At 48.1% G+C, this 24156-nt stretch overlaps 1 protein-coding gene across 11 annotated transcripts in view; it reads right to left on the bottom strand.

Moving 5' to 3' along the window:
- The window catches only part of NUMA1 (nuclear mitotic apparatus protein 1), a 734824-nt gene that overhangs the window by 334205 nt on the left and 376463 nt on the right, over positions 1-24156 (bottom strand). For all 11 annotated transcript variants that reach the window (XM_085623424.1, XM_085623417.1, XM_085623420.1 and 8 more), the window contains one exon: positions 21592-21702. In XM_085623424.1, the coding sequence (XP_085479550.1) occupies positions 21592-21702 (111 nt within the window). The remainder of the gene's footprint in view (positions 1-21591; positions 21703-24156) is intronic.

The following is a 24156-nucleotide window of genomic DNA, read 5'->3' as shown; positions in this document are numbered from 1 at the left end:
AAGGTGCGGGAATGCATGTATCCCCGACCTGCGAAGATAAGCTGCAACCACAGTCATACATTCGTAAAATAGCTGAGGGGCAGATGAGAGGCCGAATAGCAGAATGGCAAATAGAGATGCTCTAACCACTCTACATAGCTCACGTCTGTGTGACTGCAGGACAGGCATATGAAAGTACAGGCCCTGCAAGTCCAGGTACAACATTCAGACTGCCGAATCCAGACTTCGCAGGACCTGGACCAGATTTAACATCTTGAATTTGTCCTTCTGTAGGAAGGAGTTTAGGATGCGAAGATCCAAAATTGGCATTAGCCCTCCAGCTATCTCGGGTCCCAAAAATAGCTGTGTAGGAGGCTGGCTTAGTAGATGGTGCAAACCTTAAGGAGTGATGCACCTTGCACTAATCCAGACAACCCTTATGGTGATTTTAGTGGTCTTTGATAACCTTTGAAAGCTCTCAAAGTGGTAGCTGTGGAGAGCAGCCTTCAGGCTTAGTCCAGAATGAGTGTAAAGCAACTTGTTTTACCACATTTAATAGCCAATGTATTTTAGATGAAAAAGAACCACAACCACACAGTGTTTATAAAACTAAGTATTTCTTACATAACACAATCCGATTGGTATATCTCCTAGCCGGAGATGACAATACACATGAAAATACTGAGGAGAAATATGACTGACACCTCTGGTGACGCCCATGACCAAATCTACCACCAATTCTCGCACCACATGCTCTGGGGCTGGCAAATGTGTGGGATTGCTGCTGTATTGGCAGAAAGGACTGGGTTTGAGGTTAGGCTAAGCCCTGCAAGTATTCTCTGACTTGTCTTTACAGTTGATGGAACTGACATGGCAATGAAAGTAAGCCTAAAGAAAAGACTATAATGCAGCAGTCTTTAAAATTCTCAAGTCAAGTCAGTCTCATCTCCAAAATGTTTTAAGCCATCAGAAGGCATGTCTATAAGGAGGCCTCTACGTCAGCACAAAAACTTCTGGCACGCATTCAGGTATGACACATTATGGTGAAGCTGGCGCCCATGGCAAGGCCCAGCCAGTCCACTGTGTCAAGGATGACCCAAGGCATATTTTGCACTGTCTTTTATGTACTGAACTGTTTGGGCACGGGCATTCCTGAATTTGTCATGGACAGCCAGCAAGATCTTGCTGGACATATCCCAAACAGCTTGTGTAGAGCTGCCCAGAAGGCTACAACATTGAGGGACCTCAGAGCAAGGCTAACCGAAGACAACACTTTCCCACCTATTTGGTGGCGCAGAAGGGAATGCACTATGGGTGACATTACTTTTAGAAGCTTGAATCATTACGTTCAAGGGGAGAGAGCTAATGTAGAAAAACAGGCTCTGCAGAGGATAGCCTATGCTGCCTAGTTACCAGGAGACTAACTGCGGAAACCAAGCTGGGCTTCACCCATTATGACATTAGGGTGTTTGTCCAGGCCTAAATGGTAGTAAGGGCACAGACGTAGTATCTCCAAGTTCCCTGATAGTCTATTGTTGGAAGTCTGATTTCTTGTATTGCTCTTCGGGCAACAACTGTGTAAGAGGCACTGTCCGCAGTGTGGATCTCTAGTGGAGAATCTAATTATTTAGCAGAAGATGTGCCTCTGCCACTAGCATTTTGTAAAACCAGGTATAGTCCAGCATAAATATGAGGGGTAACAAATTGCATCATGTCAAACACTTCGGAGCCTCTGGAAGTATTGGCATCCAGGAAATGCTGGGGGAACGTTAATTATCTCACAACTAGACATGGGTCTAGTGCATGCCAACGTCTGTTCCAGATGAGTAATGGGTGTTGCTAGCCAGATTAGGAGCGGGCACCGGTGGAGTCTGAGTTGGTGTCTGAGAATTCAGGACCGACATGGCCTCCAAGGCTGGAGTAGAATAGGCTGATGCTGGCCAGGAGATGGGAGGAGGCCCAGTTGCACTACTTGGCAAAAGAGGGCAAGCTGGCAGGATGGGGCCACAGGCGTTCCAGAGAGGGGCAGCATTGTCTTAATTTTGAGCACAGTCTCTTAATACCTATCTGATGTGGAATCAACAGCCCAGGAAATTTGTGATGCACTGGGACCAGCCTCAGGATGGCCGTGGAATAGCATCTTTGAGTGTCACCAGCACTGCTTCTTGCCAATACAGGAGTTGCGTGATCATTATGTACTCATAGCAGCATGACATTGTCTTTGACTTGCCTGAAAACATTCTGCCAAATTGAGAGTTGGTGTGGGAACAGCCATGTGACCAGGAGATGATTCTTTGTCTCGGGTGTGATGAACAATTTACTTACCTTCGGTAACGATATATCTGTAAGAAACATAGGTTAGTTATAGATTCTTTACCTTGAAATTACCCCCAAGCGTCAGTCTGGATCCGGAAAGTTTATCAGCAGTACCCCTGCACGTCGAAAGGTGGCGTCGGTCGGTTCCGCGGTCGCCGGGATGACATCGTGGCATCTACTGTCTAGGCGACCTCGCGCGCTGACGTCAGTTCTGTACATGACTTTCCACGTCAGTAGCGCAGAGACATGCAAGATACTGACCACTGGTGCACAAAACTAAGGCCCAGAAAAGAAGTCCTTTACCATAGAAATCAGTTGGCAGAACGGGGTGGATGGGTGGGGAGGTAAGGAATCTATAACTAACCTAGGTTTCTTACAGAAATATCGTTACTGAAGGTATGTAACTTGTTTATCTGATAAAAACAGTTATAGATTCCTTACCTTAGGATAGATACCCCAGCAAAACCAACCCCGGAGGTGGGTCTGTGAACCAAGTTCACACCAGAAAGTCCTGGAGAACAGAACTGCCAAAGAAGCAGCCTCTCTGGACTGTCCAGGCAGTAGTGGTTGGTGAACGTGTGCAGCGATGCCAACGTAGCCACCTGACAGAGGTCATTTAGGGAGACTCCTCTTCCCAAAGCAGTAGTAGCTGCCGTTGCCCTGGTGGAATAGGAGCGCATCCCCACTGGAGGCTCCTTCTTTGCCAAAGAATAGCAGGCTTTGATGCACATAACGACCCACCTGGAGATGGTCCATTTGTGCTCGCCCCCCCCCCCCCTTTCTTAGCGCCCACGTAACCAACAAAGAGCTGGTCGTCCACCCGGAATTGTTTGGTGCGACCTTAGTAGAAGGAAAGCACATGTTTTGGATCCAGACGGTGGAGCCTCTCTTCCTCTTTTGAGGGATTCGGAGGCGGAAAGAAGGTAGGCAAAGTGATGGATTGCCCAATGTGAAAAGAAGTGACCACCTTGGGAAGAAAGGAAGGTCTAGTTCGGAGGACGACCTTATCAGAAAGAGAGACTTGGAAGAAAGAGCTTGTAGCTCACTCACCCTACGTGCAGAGGTGATGGCCACCAGAAAGGCAGTTTTCAAGGTTAAAAGAGTAGAAGGACAGTTGTGTAGCGGCTCAAAGGGAGCGCACATCAAATAGGTAAGAACCAAGTTCAAGTCCCACTAAGGCATTACGAAGGGATCAGAAGGAGAGGAGTAATGCCCTTAAGGAATCTATTTACGAAAGGGGACTTGATATATCTGTAAGAGACATTAGTTAGTGATAGATTCCTTACCTTACAATATCCCCAGGCATCAGACTAGATCCGGAAAGTTTTTCCGTCAGCAGTACCCCTGCGTGTCAGAAGGTGGCGTCATGCGACTCCGCGTTCGTCGCTGGCGTCGTAGGCACCGATAAGACGTCACGGATACTACTTAGGCGCCACCCATGTGCGCTGACGTAAGTTCTGTACACTACTTTCCGCGCCAGGAACACGGAGCCATGCCAGAAACTGACCACTGGTGCCATGAAACTAGGGCCCTGAAAGGGATGACCTTAACCCTAGAAATCAGTTCGCAGAACGGGGAGGATGGGTGGGGCGGTAAGGAATCTATCACTAGCTAATGTTTCTTACAGATCTATTGTTACACAAGTAGTAACTTGTGCATCTGAAAGACACGTTAGTGATAGATTCCTTACCTTAGAATAAATACCCCAGCAATACCAACCCCGGTGGTGGGTCTGCGAACAAGATTACACCAGAAAGTCACGAATAACAGAACGGCCAAATAAGCTGTCTCTCCTGAATGGGCTGTCAAGGCAATAATGCTTGGTAAACGTGTGCAGAGAGGCCCACATAGCTGCCTGACTATTGTCCTGCAATGGAACGCCGCGTCCCATGGCAGTAGAGGACGCCGTTGCCCTGATAGAATGGGCACACAGCCCCACAGGAGGCTCCTTCTTAGCCAACGAGTAACATGCTTTGATGCACGAGAGATGGTTCGTTTGTACATGGCCCGACTTTTTTTTTGCACCCACGTAGCCAACAAAAAGCTGGTCATCCACTCGGAACTGTTGTGTGCGCTTCAGGTAGAAGGAGAGTGCATGTTTAGGGTCCAGACGATGGAGCCTTTCTTCCTCTTTTGAAGGATGCGAAGGCGGAAAGAAGGTGGGCAAAGTGATGGACTGCCAGATGTGGAAGGGTGTGACAACCTTTGCAAAGAAAGAAGGACGAGTACTCAAAACCACCTTGTCCGGATGAACAGAAAGAAAGGGAGGTTTGGAAGAAAGTCTGGAGCTCGCTCACTCACTCTTCTGGCAGAGGTGATAGCTACCAGGAAGGCCGTCTTAAGAGTGAGAAGACGTAAGGGACAGTTATGAAGGGGCTCAAAGGGAGCGCACATCAGATAGGTCAAAACAATATTTAAGTGCCATTGGGGCATTATGAAAGGCACGGGGGGGGGGGAAACGTTTGTGTAATACCTTTGAGAAAGCGATTAACAACCAGGGACTTAAAAAGAGAAGGCTGATCTGGAAGCCGTAGAAAGGCGGAGATGGCTGAAAGATAACCTTTGATAGAGCCCAGAGCAGAGCCCTGCTGGGCCAAAGAGAGAAGGAACAGAAGGATCTCGAAAACAGGGGCTGAAAGGGGATAAACACCCTTTGCTGCGCACCATGCCACAAATTTGTTCCACCTTCAGGCGTATACTGTTTTAGTGGAGGGACGCCTGGCTGCCAGAAAGACAGACTGCGGAAGGATGGTCAAAAGCGGTCAACGCCGCTCAATCCCCACGCATGGAGGTGGAGGCTGGACAGGTTCGGTTGGAGGACCATTCCCTGCTGCTGCGACAGAAGATCCTCCCAAAGAGGCAGTCGGATCAGGGGATCGATCGTCATGCTGAGTAGCTCGGGATACCGGTATCTTCGTGCCCAATCCGGAGCCACAAGGATGACTTGGGCCCGGTTGCGCCGAATCTTTTTCAGCACTCTGGGCAGAAGTAGTATAGGCGGAAAGGCGTACAACAGACCGCAGCTCCACTCGCGACGAAAAGCGCCGCCGAGCGAGTGCCGCCTTGGAAATTCCAACGCGCAGAACTGATGACTTTGCGCGTTCTCTTCGGTGGCGAATAGATCTAACCAAGGCCCTCCCCACTGCAGAAAGAGACCTTGTGCCACGTCAGAATTCAGACGCCATTTGTGATTAGTCATGCACCGGCGGCTGAGTTTGTCCGCCCGGGCGTTTAAAGAACCTGCCAGGTGTTGAACCACCAAGGTAATGCCTTGTTGTTCCAGCCATGTCCAGAGGCGCGGAGGCTCCTGACATAGGGTCCACAACCCCACTCCGCCCTGTTTGTTGCAATTCCACATGGCGGTGGTGTTGTCCGTGAATACCAGCATTAGACTTCCCTGGACAGAGGGAAGGAATGCCTTGAGTGCAAGTCGGATCGCCCGAAGCTCCAAAAGATTGATATAGAGTCAGGACACCCCGGGAGACCAGAGGCCTCTGATCTCCGCCTCTCCCAAGTGCCCACCCCATCCCAGGAGGGACGCATCAGTCACCACTGTGTGCTCCGGTTGGGGAAGGGATCTGGCATTGACCCAATCACGATTCGCGAGCCACCACTGCAATTGTCATGCAGGGCCCTCCGAGATCTGGACATGATCGGAAAGGTTGCCCTGATGCTGTGCCCACTGGAACTTCAGGTCCTACTGCAGAGCCCGAATATGCCATCTGGCATGTTGCAGTAGCAGGATGCTGGAGGCCATCATGCCCAGGAGCCAGAGGGTCATCCTGACAAACCCAGGATAGAGGCTGAAAGATCGGCATCATAGCCTGAATTTCCCGGACTCACTGCTCAGGAGGGTAAAACCGAAACTGTGTTAAATCCAGAACCGCTCTGATGAAGGGGAGCTTCTGAGAGGGACTCAGGTGTGACTCCAGCGAATTGATGGAGAACCCCAGCGAATGCAGGAGGTCGGCCTTAGTCTGGAGGTGGGAGACGACTGCCTGGGGCGAGCCCGCCTTCAACAACCAGTCATCAGGATAGGGGGAAGACAAACCCCTGATCTGCGCAGATGAGCTGCGACCACCGCCATCACTTTCGTCAACACCTATGGGGCGCTGGTAAGGCCAAAGGGGAGCATGGTAAACTGGAAGGGCTCATGGTCTACCGTGAACCGCAGGTAACACAGGTGGGCCGGCAGGACGGGGGTATGAAAATAAGTGTGAGCATCTTGAACTTCTCCTTCCGGAGGAAGCGATTGACGTTCTGAAGGTCTAAGATAGGACGCAGGCCCTTGTCCTCCTTTGGAACCAGGAAGTAGTGGGAGTAACAACAACGACCTACTTCTGGCGTTGGAACGCGCTCTATGTCCCCCTTGGCCAAGAGGGCTGTAACTTCCTGCTGGAGATGTGTCAAGTGATCCCCCAAAATGCTGTGGTACTGTGGTGGCATGGCTGGAGGGGTAGTCTCGAAGGGGAGGGAGTAGCCCCCTTGGACAAGCTGCATAACCCACCTGTCAGATGTGATGGTGCATCAGTGGTGGAGATGATGGCGAATCCTGCCACCCACTGGCGTCTGGTGGGCCCGAAACACCGGACTAGGAAGGTTTGGAGGCAGTGGCTGCAATTGAGAGGGGGGGGATGGGGGGGGGGGGGGGTTGGACTGGCCTGCACGCTGGCTCCGTGACCCGCCTCTGCAGGTCCCACGTCCGCGCTGAAACTGTTGCTGCGCAGGCCTGTGGCTCTGAAACAAATGTGCCTGGGACCCCCTTTATTGGCCACGAAAGGAGCGAAAAGCAGAAGGAGTGCGTGTAACTGAACGGCCTAAGGACTTGGCAATAGCCCGCGAGTCCTTAAAACGTTCCAATGCACAATCTGCTTTATCGCCGAACAGGTGAGTGCCATCAAAGGGCATGTCCATCAATGTGTTCTGGACATCCCCAGAAAAACCAGTTGTCCACAGCCAGGCGTAGCACCACTGTCGTGGAAATCACTCTGACGAGTGAATCAGCAGTGTCAAGACCACACCGAATGGTGAATTTGGCTGCGTCTCTCCCCTCAGCAATAGCTTGGCAAAGTATTGCCCGAGCCACAACCAGATCCTGTGGCAGCACTTACGCAACCGTATCCTACACAGAATGAGCGAAAAGCCCAAGAGACCAGCGGTGTTCACAGACCGCATGCCCGAACTGGCGGAAGAAAAAAATCTTCCCAAACTGCTCCAGTTTTTTGGATTCCCTGTCCAGAGGTGCAGAAGGGAATGTGCTTGGTGACGCAGAGGCTTGGACAACCGAGCTCTCGGGGGTGGGGTGTTGGGAGAGGAAAACAGGGTCGCCTGGTGCTGGGCGTTGGGCCACGTTCTTGTCTACAGGAACCCCTGTGTTGGGCCTGGATCAGGTGCCCAAAAGAAAGTTCAAGAGTGCATCGTTAAAGGGCAGCAGCGGCTCCATAAAGGCAGAAGCTGGCTGAAGCACCTCTGTCAGGAAGTTAGCCCTGACAGCCATAGTAGGGAGCTCGAGGTGGGGAGCCTCAGCTGCCCTACGCAACACCATAGAATATGAGCCGCCACCCTCAGTAGCCACGGTAGAAGGAGACAGTGTGCCAGGTTCCGGAGCATAATCCTGGTCACCTGCATCCCCCAGATCCTCATCTGAGTACAGGTCTAACTCACATTGAGCTGCGAGAGGGTCCTCAGACCCCTCCCAGTCCTCCACAGCTTGCTGAACAGGTGGAACATATGGATGGCGGTGGATATAGGGATAGATGTTCCCAAACAGCGTCGGAATCTGCGTCAGTAGACACCCTTCCAGCACCGGCTCCACGCCGGGGAGGAAACTGGGGATGGCGTCAGTCGGGGCTGCGGCTGGTGCCATCGACGTCAATGCCGGTGGCGGTCGCACAGGGCCAACCGGCATGGATTGGGATCCAGGCCTGGATCCAAGGGGGTCGTTCGGCATCGAGTAGGCCTGGGCGGTAAATTCCGTTCCACTCCCAGAATTTGAGTGATTTCGCGCTGCACGGGAGAATGCGCAGTTGGCAAAAATTCCGCGGAATCTTGCTCGCAAGATATTTCTCCCCGTGCACGCAAACAGCGCTCGCGAACAGGAAAAAAGCATCGCGAACAGGCGGAACAAGCAATTCCACATGTTCGCGGAACTTTTCCGTGCTCGCGGAGATTTGTTACTGTTACACGGAGCTTTGCGTAGCACGACTATGCAAATTCTGCCAACCCCTAGCGTCGACTACGTCGGGGCCTGCGATGTCGAAGAACGAGGACCCCCAGCTGGGCCCGAAGGCGCACCGGCGGGCCGGATGGTCCGAAGACACGTGGCATGGCTGACAGGAACTCCTGCAGCTGGGCCAGAGTCGCCGATGGACCAGGAAAGGGAGGGTAGGCCATCGGCAACTGTGTAGGCTCGGCTGGAGCCGCAGAGGCAGCGCCACCTGCACCCTTAGCCACATCGCGCGACCGGCTAGGCGAAGAGCAACAACGCTTCTTCGCCTTCTTGTGCTTCGCCTTACCTGACTCCGTCGGCTCCTGCAAAGTTTTAGGAGCCATGGCCCGGCAGTGGGGGCACGACCCGGAGTCGTGGTCGCGCACCCGGCAGTGGAGACACTCACAGTGCTGGTCCGTCAAAGACATCTTGCGGGGACAGGCCGCACAGGACTTAAAACCGGGCATCCCTATGCACCTGTAGAGTGATATATACTTGAAAACAGAGACAAAAAGTCCCAAATAATCAGTCAAAAAATGACTGGGGGTACCGCTCTCTCCGGATTTGCGCTTGCCGGGGTGGAAAAAGAAAGAACTGACGTCAGCGCACGTGGGCGTGTCTAAGTAGCTCCAGCGGTGTCATCTTGGCGACTACGACACCAGCGACGCACGCGGAGCCGTACGACGACACCTACCGACGCGCAGGGGTACTGCTGACGAAAAACTTTGCGGATCCAGTTTGACGCCTGGGGATATTCTAAGGTAAGGAATCTATCGCTAACGTGTCTCTTTCAGGTACTGTGTACTGCTTAGATTTATACATTTACGATCATATATTTTTCTTTTTACTTTTCAATACCTGCATCTTACCGAATTATCTCCTAGTAAAAAGGGCCACAAGCTTAAGGACACAGTGGGAATTAACTGGTTTATTCATATGGCAACGGTGGTGACCTGCAAGCCGTTTGCCCCTCTAGAAAAAGCTTTATTGGTAACAACCGTGACATTCAACAGCAAAATACATTCTAAAATTTTTAGACCTCAGTTTGAACACCTGATGTAGACCCTTAGTTCCCCAACCCAATATGCATTCAGAGCAATCTGATGTCAAGGAGATTCCCTGATGCCAGGGTATTGGACACTTGGCGCCCTTCCACCACAAGAATAATGCTCAGTTTGTGAGTTGGGAGACGGGAGCCAGGTGAACAGGAGGTTCTTTCTGCTGAACAGAACACTGGGATAAAAGGGATTTGATGTAATGTACCTATTCAGAGCATCATTCTTCTAGACTACTGGAACTACAAGACTGTGGTTTAAACATGAATATGGAAATGCAACCATTATCTGAACAGACCGGACCCATTCGGAAGGAGGAAAGGTGGTCAAGAAAGACTAGCAGAACCCCAAAGAAACTTGCCACGTGTCCTGGAACTGGAGAGACATCCGTATTCAACCATCTAATGTCCAGTATATCTACTCATAGTTAACACTTCATATTGTACAACTGGCTGACACAGGCTTAGAGATTCGTGGGATTATAGATCCTGCGGATCTCCAAGCCTGTGTCAGCCAGTTGTCTAATAGAACGAGTTACTTACCTTCTGTAACAATGTATCTGGTAGATACACAGTCTAATTGCAGATTCCTTAACTTCTAATATCCCCAGGCATCAGACTGGATCGGAAAACTTCTTCCCCAGCAGTACCTCTGCATGCCGGGGGGCGGCGTCGACTGGCTCCGTCCTGACATCGTCCTTGGAAGCAACATCAACTGAGCCATATAAGACCCCCTCGACATGCTGACGTCAGTTTTCTGTAGTGAAAATGTTCCGCACCACAACGAGGAGCCACTAAGAAAACAGAGTATCAGAACAGTGTGCCCAAAAAACCTTCGAAACAATAGGAAACCATCTCGTGCTGAAAAAGTACTCAACATTTGGAGGGACTGAAGGCAGCGAATAAGCACCCGCTTAAAAAAAAAAAATCCCACCAAGCAAAGAACCATGCCCCCCTAAAGAGAAAACGGCAGTGGAAATGAATGACATGATAATCAAGGACAGAACACAACCACAGGATGGAACTGTACGACAGTCAATCTGTGGACAAAGGATGCAACTGAAAAAGGGTACAGGACTGAAAAGTCTTGACTCATGGCCAGTTAGCAGAAGTAAACCACCTCACAGAAGTGGCACCCCCCCCCCCCCCCCCTCCACCCCCTAATGACCTATGCACTGAGCATAGTCCAATAGAAACTCAACCCAAGGGCCTGCAGCAGAGACAAGGAGACCCAAAGAACATGGGGAGACAGACGAGGGTGGAGGGAGGGTTAGAAACCATGATAAACTAAGCCAGAAGAACCCGATGGAGAAGCAACGAAAAGCACATAACCTAGGCACCCAAAAAAGAGAAAATGGATGGAAAGCGAACGTGCCTAAAGCAGAATGACACACCCCTCCCTTGAGGTAGGTGAACCAGAGCACCCCGTAAGAAGACCACAGCAACCTGAAAGGAGGCAAGGTGGTAGAACCCCACCTGTAAAGGTTCTCGCAGAATGGGGAGGATGGGCGGGCGTTAAGCAATCTGCGGCTAGACTGTGTCTCTACCAGATACATCGTTACCGAAGGCAAGTAACCCGTTCATCCGATAAGAGACATCTAGCCGCAGATTCCTTAACTTAGAATAGATACCATAGCTATACCCCATTGGAGGAGGGCCTGAGACTGAACCCCACCATGGTCCCGAAGAAAGTAGACCGTCAAGAACATTGATTGACAAGGTGGGGGCCACAATGCCAGCGTAGCTGACACTAGACCCATAAGGCTCAGCATTGCTAGCATAGTGGACATAAAACTTTGAAGGTCAGGGCGGAGCATGAGCAAGGGAAGCAAGGTACCACAGTCCATTAGAGGACGACACAAGGCCACTGTCGGCCAGACAGGGACGAAACGTAGTCATAGGACCCGAAAAGTTAGTGCACAATGGCAGAATGTCACAGATTTCCACAAAAAGAGGGAAGCTGAGTATAGGACCACCGGATCCGAAAGAGACAAAGGACCAGCAAGGGGCACAGTATCCGTACAGATTCAGAAATAGGGGCAGCACAACTTGAAATGACAGCAAGTGACATGTCATGGCAGAGGGCATCATGCCGAAACACACAAATATGACTACTAGGAGGTTCATAAATGTGAATGACAAGAATACACGAAAACAGGTAGCGTGTACCTCTAGAACTACACCACATAATGCAGGGCCCAATCAAGCGCAACAACATGTGCGGACCGACCGAGAAGACTGCACAGCACCAGGTAGCCGACCAGGCAATTGTCCTCCTGGGTCCAATAACCAAGGGAGACGGCAAGCCGAACATGTCCAAGACTAGCTCCCCTGAGGGAGAGAGGGTGGAAAAGAGAAATGGGGAACCTGGGAAATCCCCGGGATCCACCGCAGGGAGACCCTGCATGCCGACCAACTTACGTGCATGCATAGCACACAAAATACTGGAAAAGTCAAGAAATGACAAAACAGGGTAAACAAGAAGAGCACCCTTGGAGAATAGAAAGGTAGTAACAATACCGCCGTCTGTAAACCATAGCGGAATAGTCCAACCACAAGAAAAGCGCCCCAACCCCCCAATCAGGGAGGAAGACCGATCTACCGTTATACAGGCGATAATACGGACTATCACACCAAGTATGAAGAAGAAGTCCATAACACGCAGACATAGGTCTGAAACAAAGATATGTATACAGGATGAAGTTAGAGGTCATCCGAAGAATTTGTTGAAACCCGCCGCAGAGGCCAGCAGAAGAACACTTGAGCCATGTGCAACAATAAACAGAGAAATCTGACCCCATGCCGGGGCCCTTCCAAGGGAGGCCAGGTGCACAACACAAATGGGAGAGGGGCCCGCTCTGGTTAAAACTCTACTACTTATAGGCCAACCCCCAACAGGGTGTGCCCAAGCCTTTTCCAACACCAGGGGAGAAGGCCACAGCAAGAGAGCGCATACAAGACAATGGCTCAAGGAACACACCACAGTACAGATCAAAAGAGGTGACAAAGAACCGATCCGAAGCTGAACGGAACACCCACAGGGAAGCGTACCCACAACCAAGACAGCCAACAGCGCTTAGAAAGAAGCCAAAAGCAAGGTAGTTGGACGTGAAAACTGCTCTGGGCGAGACGGAAATGGCAGAGCCCCAACAAAACACCAGAGCAAACTGCGTCCACAGACGCCTGAGTGCACCACACAACAACCGTAGGCAGCAATACAGAAGCTCCAGGAGAGGGCCACGTCAGTCCGGCAGCATGTAACAGGGGGAGATTCCCACAGCATAACCCAGTAAGAAAAAACCCCAGGGACGCAGATAAAGCAAAGAGAGCTCGGCGGGAGTCTCTGAAACTTTCTGGCAAGGAACACCAGCAACACAATAACAAACTAATACCCAACATAGGGTACTTCACATCCCTATAAAAACAAGGGACACCTCTTGAGACAAGCTCATGGCAGGTCTGAAAAGAACCATATAAACAGCTGGCCCAGCTGTACCAAAGTAAGGGAAAAAACCCGGGCCATACAATCTTTCTGGGAAAAACCTCTTGAACCAGTCACACAAAAATACAGATCCACTATAGGGGACTAAAACCCATGCAGTCAAAGATATCCGGAGTAGAGACGCTGGACCGCTGAGTCGGCATGCTCTTCAACCAAACGGTCCCCATCAAAGGGCAGATCCCAGAGTCGCTCCAGAACATTTTCGGGGAAACTGCCATCATGTAGCCACGCATGGTGACGCAGGGCAACTGAGCTGGCCATAGCTCGACCCATGCCATGGAGTCAGTGGTGTCCATGGCCGACCGAACAGAAAACCGTGCCATATCACAACCATATCAAATAAGCTGGAGTAGGTCAGCACTAGGGCCCTCTGGTAAAGCAGCCGGGTCTGGTGGCTTAGTGGACTAATGCATCCACTGCAGGGGCCTGTGCTTGTCATCCGATGGATGCGGCTGCAGGCTAAACCGTCCACCCAACGACAAACGCCCCACAAAAAATATGGGTCGGCCAGTGCCCCATGGGCTCCTGTTCAGTGGAACATGGAAAAAACCCTGTGAGCGGTGAACATCACATCCTCCAGCAGAGGAACAGCCAAGGACGGAACCAGCGTCAGACGTCGGGACGGCGTCAGATCAGCGCCAACAACCTCCGCAGAGGACTCTTCCACTCTGCGTCGGGCGTTGTCAAGGAGGAACGAAGTCAACTTGAAGTCAAACTCCACGCTGCAGCCGCATCCAGCGACGACGCAGGATGCCCCGCAGGACGCCCCGCTGGACTGTGTGAAGACGCATCAGGAGGATTAGAAGTCAGAGTGCAATGCGCATCCGGGCCTTGTCCCAATGTCGCAGCAACTCCGGAACCGGAGTCAAGGCACTCGGTCGGTGCCAATGGTAAATCCACCGGCGAATCGCCGACCTGAGTCCCTACTCCCACTGTGGGGCCCAAAGGCGCGCTACGGAGAGAGGGGTGACCCAATGAGGTCCTGCAGGGCCCTGGAATAGGCCTCCATGTGGGTCTGAGTCACCCCAGCACCAGGAAACAGTGGGTAGGTGGGGGCTGACTCCTGAGGGCTTGCATCCGGTGAAGACCTGGAGCGGCGGGCCCCTGAAGTCATGATTGGGCAAGGTCGATGACCTCCGTGACTTCTTCTGGTGCTTACCTGAGGCAGGGGAACGACATCCATGTGAGCGACTCCGGGACCTGTACAGAGCAGAGACCTCAGCGTGGGAGGAAGAACTACGCTGCTTGGATCCTTCCGCTGGAGACAGAAGCTGGCGTCGCAAGGACTCTGACCGGGACAACTGGGTGGACAGAAGTTTCATCCGACGTTCCCACAGGGACTTTGGCTTCAGCTGCCGACAGGCGTTGCACTCGGAGTTGTAGTGCTCGCCCAAGCACCACATACAGATCTCGTGTGGATCCGTCGCCGGCATCTGCCGCGAATAGGAAGCACACGATTTGAAGCCCGCAGGCATCAGCACACTGTTCCACACGCCAAAAAGGCGTCGAAGGCCTGATACCAAAACAGGCAGAGAAACCGCTAAACTCTGGATTCGCATTGGGATGTGGAAAAGAAGAAAACTGACGTCAGCATGCCGAGGGAGTCTTATATGGCTCCGTTGACATCGCTTCCGTGGACGACATCAGGACGGAGCCAGACACAGACGCCCCCCCAGCGTGCAGAGGTACTGCTGGGGAAGAAGTTTTCCAGATCCAGTTTGACACCTGGGGGTATTATAAGTTAAGGAATCTGCGGCTAGATGGCTATCAGATTGAAGTGTTCACACAAGGAAGCTGGCTCTGTATATACTATACCAAAGTGAGGTATAGCGTGCATAGAGTCCAGTGGAACACAAAAGGTAGGCCTTGCGTGGCCTTTTGTAACAATTTTTATTAATTGACACAAAACGTTTACTTACTCACTGCACTCCATGTTTTTAGCCAAAGGTCTGGCGTCATGTTTCCACCACTATCCCAAATGCTTGGTGACAGCACTCTTTTCACATATGCCTGTTACTACACCTTGCATTGAATGTTTACAGCCTGGGGTGTTTGGCAATTCACCTACTATCAATACTGACTGTAGGAAGCTGGCTCTGTATATACTATAACAACGTGAGTTATAGTGTGCACAGTCCAGTGGAACCCAAAAGGTTGGCAGAGGTAAAGTAGATAGCACCTCACTCTCTATTTGTGGTAGTGTAGTCGAACAGTAAGGCTTTATCAGAAGACAGTGTTAAGCATTTGTTGTACACACTCAGTCAGCAAATTACTTCGCACACTCAAAGACTGAGCTTCAGACCAATTGTTTTTGTATAAAAATATTCTTAGTTATTTTATTTCCTAGAACCAAGCAAGCCTGGCACAGGTAAGTGATAAACACTTTGGAGTAAATATACAGTTGTAACACAGTTTGGATTGTAATGGCATAAGCACTTTGTTTTGATTGACAGTACTGTTACTGAGAAATGCAATGCTTTGGAAATACAGTATATATACTTTGCATGGGCTTTTTAGTAAAATGACCAGTGCATTACTTTCATATTACTCTTCTTACATAGTATAGTATACCTGGATACTACACTGGGGCATTTAGTTTAAAAGATTCCTTTTTGTACAGGCTGCCATCCTTTCACATAACAAATGGTTAAGTATGCAGAGAAAAAAATACCGCGCAAGATCACCTAAATTTAATCTGAGCTTAATTGTTTGACATGTTAACACAATGTAACAAAGTAGTAATGGATCGCTAAACATACATTTTGATAGTTTTGCTATATGTTAAGGGCTGAAAGTGCCATTTTGGATCTATGAAAATTTCTCAGAAAATTAGTTTGACCCTATTACAAGCAACTAATCTCTTAAATCTTTTGAACATGGACTCAAAAATGGCATATCACTTCACTAGCCTATTTTTCAGTAATCTGCTAAGAGTGCTAGTCAAAGTGAGCAGAGGATGTAGTATTCTGGCCCGTTACTACAGCTCACTTTATTTTCCAACTCAAAAATAGAATGGAGAAAAGCATTAAGTGACTTAGGATGGGCACCTGGTCTGGGTTCTCATTCTTAGGCATGTGACAAAAGTTAGAACACGGATATGAGGAAGAACGGTGCTTCCAACCGAAAAGCAAGAACCTTACAAAACCCTGTGAAGGACATGTGGTGTGTGAGCCGAGTGTCTACCCCTTCGCTGGCATCAAGCCACAGCCATATCAAAAGTAAGACTTCATTCTTCAAATTCATTTTTCATCCAGTTTAGCAGGAAATGAAAGGTCCTTCACTAAGAATATAGTGAGAGTAAATAGGGCACCCACAGTCCATTGCACAGCCACAGGCACTTTCCTTCAGAAATGGCCCGGCTCCCCCAGGAAGAGGAACCATGCAAGCACGAGCAGGTGAAGCCTTAAAACAATCTGTCAAATGCAGAAAGATGGCCATTTGTTTACAGAAAAATCCTAACACTGAATGAGTTTCCATCAGGAGTCTTTTTATTAGTAATTATAGCTTTCAATGTTACTAAACAATTTTTGAAATAAAGAAATGCAAACATTTTTGAAAAAAACATTAAGGATACAGAATAATTTAATATTGTTATTGGCTAAAATAGAAATGTTGTGAAAAAATATGACATCTTACAGCCTTCTGTTTCACAATGTTTACCAGACCAAAACCTCTAAATGTAGTAAAAGAAAGAAAAATAAACTCCATTTACTGAGCAGCAATTAGAAAAAAGACGAACTGACATTTGACTTCTTTCCTTGCAAATGTGTCAATATAAAAACAAGATTTAAAGTTTTTACCTTTATTGCTCATTCACATTCTGAGTGAACAGAACACCTGCTCCTTTCTAGATGGTGTTCACTGGCCAGAATGGACCAGTGGGTGCTACAATTAGCTCAAACTGATAAAATTGGACTCGCCATTGCGACGGGGCAAGTATATTTTCAAGTATATTTTTCGAGGTCCCTGGCTTGGTGCGAATGAAAATAAAAACCGGCATGGGAAACCAAAAGCCACCTTCATATTTATATCCATGTGTTCTCTCAGACCATTGGACTGAGTGGCTTGTAGCGGGAGGCTAGGTCGACGTGCATCTTTGAGGAACCAAGGGTGGCAATTAACCGCGGTTAAGGAGAAAATTAACTCACAAGCGAGGACTCTGTGGGTCATCTACCGTGCAATTAACCATCAAGAAGCCCTATTGGCACAAGGAATAGGAATAATGCCTCGGGAGATAACCTGTATGACTAATGTCTTGATGAAGGGCACAATACTGTAAGAGCAGCGGAAATGTAGCTGTGAAATAGAGCATGCCTCACACACCGCTGAAGTGCTTCAAACCCTTGACAATTAAGTAATTAATAATTGGATAGTAAGGAAATGGGTACATATCAGATGAAGAAAAAGAAACGAGTTATTTACCTGTGACTGCAGATCGAGTATTAGTATCTTTCATAAAGTCATATGCTTGCATCATTCCCTGTCTCCGAAGTGGGAGTCCAACAGTACCATAGTAAAGCAGTATGTAGCACTCTCAAAGGATATAATCGAAATGAACAATCAGTTTAATAGCCCATGTCCTTTATAAAAAATTTCAAAAAAGGACAAAACAAATTAGATCCAATCAGGCGACAGGCTGAGTCCCTCACCAGCTTGATCCAAACAAGGGCCCCTCAGGCATATGCTGAGTATACCTTCGCAAACAGCTGGCCTAGCCATCTACGTTTGAGCCTAGTGAATTCATCTGCCGTTACGTGTGTTTCTTGAAGTATCACCACCTGTGCCCCTCTGCGTCTAATGTAACTTAGAATACTATACTGTTTGGCGGGAGAACCCATGCCTAATATCCCAGGAAATCAGCTTAAATTCTTCAGCACCAGCCATGAGGTTAGCCATTTTCTATTCACCCCCTCCCTCCACTCCCCCCACCGGACCCAAACACAGCCCTTGAACGAGGGACCCCAGTGTAGCAAACAAACCCAAGAACTACAAACCCGAGTGCAGACCGGCAACGGCCAGCTGCCAAAACCTGTAACCAAACAATACACATAGAACGCCACCATCAGCTCCTCAGGCAGGACACTCGTGAGAGGGGGGGGGGGGGGGGGGGGGGGGGGGGAGGGGAGTTTGGGGGATTTGAGAGTCAGAAAGAAGAGAAAAAAAAGTCCTGAAAAAACGAGGGCGTTGCTTCCACCCCAGTACTCCAGCTCGTGGGGAGGTCAACCATTGCTCGCCCTAGGGAATCATGGTATGAATAGTCATTTTATTTCCAAGTTCTGTATAACAAGTGTGGGGCTTTCGAGTTTCTCCTCATTATGTAATATCTGCCGAAAATGGTGTAATTTTCGGGATGTCTAAAGACTGAGCAAAGTGCTCAGATGAGACCATGGGTTTTTCTGAATTTTGGGATGACATTAGCGATGCTACAGCTTGTAGGGCAGCCTTCCTGTCTTGTGTCTGATATCGTGGATTTCTGTAGTACACCGGGTTTCATGGGGCATCTGTGTTTTGGCCCCACTGTGCGTTTCGGCCTCCTAGGGTCCGGTTGTGGTTTGGGCAAGGATGCGCCCTTTCCGTACACTTCAAGCCAGGTTCACGTTTCCTCTGGAGAGTGACAGAAATGCTGGAGCCAACTCCAATACGATTCATAGCTTTGTTGGAAAGATCAAGGAATACTGCAGGTCTGCCTCTCGTAGAGCCTTCTTCACTTCAATGAAGGAGGCTCGCTGTTTGCACTCTTGCAGTGCAGTCCAAGAACATCAATATCTTATTGTTGTCCAGTATGTAAGGTCCTCAAGATCTACACTGTTGTAGGATGGAGTCTGTCCTTGAAATGTAGTAGTTTGGCTACCACTGGTCTTGGAGGTCGTCCGGGGGCAGGAGGCCGTCCCAGGACTCGATGGGCCCTTGCTTTGGCAAAGAACTTCGAGAGGGAGTCAGGTGGCATTATGTAGTTGAGCCATTTTTCTAGAAACACTCATGTCCGTGCCCTCCATCCCCTTTGGAATACCCACTATTCTAATAATATTCTTTCTGTTCCTCCCTTCTGCATCGTCAACTCTATGTTCCAGTTCAGACACTGGGTGCAAGATCATTCAAGCGACCCTCTCCTTGTTTTTGTTCTGGGATAAGCTCCTCTACAGTAGTCTCCACTTCCTTAACTATCGGCCAGCATGCGGCGCTCCGCTTGTAGTAGACCCAGCCCCACAGACACTGCTCCGATTTGTTGTTGGAGTGTCTCCTTGGTATCCGCTATGGCAGCAAGTACTTTGTTGAGATGTAGGTGCAACGCGGAATCTATGTTCACGGGGTCCCCGCTACTGTTTTCAGGGGGAACTGGAGAGAGCTTTCTCATGGCAGGTTGAGATGCCCCCGTTGTGCTCTTTTGTTTCGGAAAGGCCCAATTAACTTCAGGAGCCTATGGTTCAAGGTGCTCCAGTGCTTTGAGGGATTGAACTTACTTGGGGATCAAAGATGGGGCCCCCCACGTTATCTTGAGGGTAGCTCCTTTTCTCCGGTCACCCTTGCAACTTTAGTGACTCTCACGAGTTCTGGGGCCCCCAGTTGTATTTCGCTGCTTATTCTCACCTCACATCTAGTTTAGTTATGATCTCAGAGGGAGGTTATTGTCCTTTATGTTCAAAGCCAGATAGCGACTCTTCAGTTATCAGTGTCCTCCCAGGTGCAGCCTTGTCTCCTATTGTGCGTGGAGTTAGAGGTGTCCCAGGACTCTCATTCAACTCTCAGCAGCAAGACCTCTCTTTGGGAGTATTTCCCACCACTGCTCCCTAGGGCCTCTGGGGGGCCCTGAAACTGCTTGCAGGCTTTCCTCATTTCCCTCCCCCAGATGCCAGCCCCCAGCGTTTATGGCAGGTAATCGTGGAACTCCGGTGTTCCATACCTCTGCAGCTATGCCTGCGAGCCCGCTTTCATGGAACACGCTGCTCCTGCACCCTGTTTCCTCTGTCCCATCGAGAATCTCGATGGTCTGGTTATTGGCTTATGTCAGGCCCGTGGGTCGGTCTGGGATCCACTTTTTTGGGGGGGGGGGGCGGGTTGTAAGTCTACTTAGTCCAGGGCCCCTCCGTCTCAGCAACATCTGCAAGTCGGCTACTAAGCCCCCCTCCCCCCCGATCTCATGGAGTCCCGCGATTCAGCAGGAAAGCTTCTCAGAGCTAGGCCCCAGCCCCGGTCGTCTTACCGCTTTCAAAGTAGCTGCATCCCGGTCACTCCAGCCACGGACGGTCGTGGGCCAGACGTGAAAACCCAAAGGACCCTGCTCTCAGTAAGATGTGGTGCGGTCCTCTTTATCACAGGTCCTAAAGGCATCACCCAGGCCACCATGCTCTCCAGGCCCCCAGCTCCGTCGCCACTTCCACTCGTGGCCCAGACGTGGGTTCAGGAAAGGAATACTTTTCCCGGTGCATTGTGGTATGGACCTCTGTAGCATCGGTCCTGAAGGTGTCGCCCAGGCTGCCGCAAAGGCTGCCGCTTTCACTTTCGTGCTCTCCGGGCCCACAGGTCTGTCAGCCTCATTGGGGCAGTCGATCGATGCTCTAGGTCCCTTTTGGCTCAGAGTCCTTGTTTTTTTCACTTTAGACATGTTGCAGAACTTTAGGGTATTTTATATATCCCCATAATCGGACAACTCCGCTCCGTTGTACGGAGAATTGCAGGATTTCTGCCTGACTTGGGAGGGAGCTCATCACCTACACGTCCGCCATGCTGTAGCTCTCGGCCACGCCCCCCCTGTTCATTACCAATATAGCCTATGATAGTGATACATACTGCTTTACTATGGTACCGTGGGACTCCCACTTAGACGGCTGCAGATGATTCAAGCATGTGAATCTATGAAAGATCCAATAATGGAGAACAAGTATTTAATAAATATTAAAAGATGAATAATGTATACAAGCCATGAGAACTAGTTCTAGATTTAGTATTACAAGTGCATTTATGTACTAAATAGTATGAATTTAAAACCTATTTGAAAAATAATTTTGAAAATAAATGAAATTATTCTATAAGGCCCCCCGCCGAAAACAAGTACAGTAAAATTGATATATAGACCAATTAATCATGATGAGAATACTGCGCTTTACTATTTAATTTTTTTCAAACTTCTATAACTTTTCTACAGGCCAACCAAAATATAGGATTTACAGTGTATGCTTAGGATGAAGTCGGTTCTATCACCCCTTTTTTCAGAATATGTTCTCCACATTCAGGAGACAGAACACTTTACTGAAGATTAAGAGGCTAGAAAGTATGGGTACATCCCTGAGCAAATGGCCTGTAGAGCTCTATCTATTGACTTTAATATCAATTTCCCCCCATCATCAGTCATTTTCAGTCATTTACCCACAGATTATGCAAGTCATGTTGGGAGGAGTGGTAGTTTCAGGCATCTAGGATGGAGAGGCCGGGTGGGCATGAAGTAAAAATGATATAAATAAGGAATTGCACTACTAGGTGAAAGTGAAAATAGGCCTTTTTAGGCTCTAGTCCAGCAGGATAAAAAAAGCTCACCTGTGCCTTGTAATGCTCTGCTGCCTGTTCCTTCTGAAGCAACTGCGCCTGGAGTTCTACGAGCAGCTTCTTCTGATGCTGGACCTCTTCCTGCAATTCACCTTCACGCACCTGTGGCATTTAACACAGCAGAACTGGAATGTGAAAATTATTTTGTATAAGACCTATCACTCTTTCCACTCCACAAATGTCAATAAAAGAAAGAACCATTTCAAAAATAAAAGGCACAGCAAGGGAAAAAGAAATCTGTTGTGTGCTTATGACGACACATCAATCCTAAATCAACAATTAAACTTAAAATGTACAAATGTTTTCAGAAAGACAATATCAAGTAAGTATCTTCATCACATAAATAAGTAATGTAATCACTAGCAGCATAAAATAGGGCCTGGGGAATTCCTTAAACACCTTTTCTATCAATAGATCATCCTCAGTGCAATGAAATTCAACTTGGTTCGTGGCAGACAGAATCCAAGATCTGAGCTCTCCCTCAACGCAACTTACATAATAATCCAAAAACTCAAATCAATTTGTCCTAGTACAGTACTAGCAAGGTGGTTGCTGGCACTGTTGATTTAAACGCTGCCGAAACAAAATATACCCAACCCCTTTGTCGCTACCCCATGAAGCAGGTTTAGATTTCCGAGAATTTAGCAACAAACATACAACTTTGATTCCAACTTACATTTAGCTTATACTGCTGGGTTTTGGAGACTTTCTCTTGACTCAAATTCTCATTTAACTCTTCCAACTACAAGGAAAGGAAAAGGTCATGCATACTAGCAAGCAGGACCCGCGCTTCACACAGGTGAGCTGTGCGGCAAGAATATCTAACCATGGCACCAGCTTTGATGGCGGTACTTTTCCTCTTATATTTTAAACTCCTTTCTCGGTTAATGTCAGGACATTTACTAACGTTACCTAAAATTTGAAATTCTATCCTTTATCTTACTATTCTCCTAATATGGCCTCATCGAAATCATTTGTCTAATAAGCAGTGATATTCAAATCTAACTTTATGGACATTTACATTACTCATTTTATGGACAATACACACAACAGCTCCCATTACTGGTACTAACCACTGGAGTAACGAGGTAAAATCAATAAGTCATGACTTAATAAAACTAGCTGTACATGGTAATACTTTGGGTTAAGTAGAAATTAGCAAGTGTTTTAAGTAAAGTGAACCCTGTTATAAAGGCAAAGAATAACATCACTCAATGATCCATACTATAGGCAAAAGAACATGATAAAGATATAAAATTGGCTCTTTAGTATAGACAAGTCATCGTTCATCTTGCCAGAACTGTAAATGTTTCAAAGTAAGGAAGGGAGGAAGTAGCTAATTCTAGATTCATTTTGGATAATGTTGATATTATCCACGTTAAAGGTTCCACTCACATTTGTCATGTACAAAAAAAGCAAAAGAAAGCGGCAGAAACAAGCAAATAGCTTCAATAAATTATACAAAGGCGGTGTGATCACTGTAATAATCAAGTGGAGCAAGCAAAGAAGTGTTTCCAATGCAAGCAAGGAAAGACTGCAAGCACTCGGATGAAAAGTAAGGCGCAAAGATTATAATTTTTTTTTAATACGAAGGTGTGATTTTAGGAAATATCCGCGACTAGCCCCAAAGTAAATCTGCTAGCTGGAAAATTTAAACTCCTGTATGTTTGCAAACACTGGTTCAGTTTGACTTTACACTGGCACCTCACCACCCAAATAGCTTTGCAAGCTGTTTGACAAATGGATTTCAGTTAAACATCCAAGAAGCACTATACTAGGAAAGATAATCGTTGCCCAGATCACAGATTTTTAGTCTTCAGTGTTTCAATATATATTAATGATTGCAAAACAGACAAACCAAGGAGGTAATAGATCATTGGCTTTGCATTAATGCTCATTTCCTAGTGCAATGGCACTCTTGAATGGCCCTATGTGGAACACTGCATGTCTCTTAGGACTATGTACAGGCAGATGGAAGATTCCACAGTTTGACACCTTCTAATATCAGGTTTCTCCAGGGGAAAGCATTCTTAATGAGTGGATTTTCTACTGGCAGTTGATAAAAATAAATGCAAAGGTGTGCAGGTTGTTTGATGCTTAATTGGCAGCATGCTTTAAATGAATGATAAAGTAATTGATACGCAAGTAATTAAATACTTATGACTGGTCTGTAAAGTATTTGAAATTACTGAATATTTTCATTAACATTCCTTTCCCAGTTTTTGTGACTGGATTTTCAAGCTGTGAATAGCAAATTTAACTCTTGAAAACTGAATGAAAGGGTCTCAACTCTATTCCTAAAATAATTTTCTGAACAAAGTCATCCCTTCCAACTAGCCTCATAGCAGTCTGACAAGTATGATGATGATGCATATTTTTCAAGGCTAATGCCATTTTTGAAGTAATCAGTAATTTGTTACGTGGGCACAACTCCAATAAGAACTAGTTCAGATTAACTGTAGTTTAAGGATGGATGTGGGATGAACAAAAGGCTTTATGCACTTCGAACAGTGGAATGTAAACCCTGTGATGTTCTTCAATGCATAGAACAAAGAG

This window comes from Triturus cristatus, chromosome 8 (assembly GCF_964204655.1).
Source record: "Triturus cristatus chromosome 8, aTriCri1.1, whole genome shotgun sequence".
NCBI lineage: Eukaryota > Metazoa > Chordata > Amphibia > Caudata > Salamandridae > Triturus > Triturus cristatus.
This window is presented reverse-complemented; position numbering and strand designations above follow the sequence as displayed.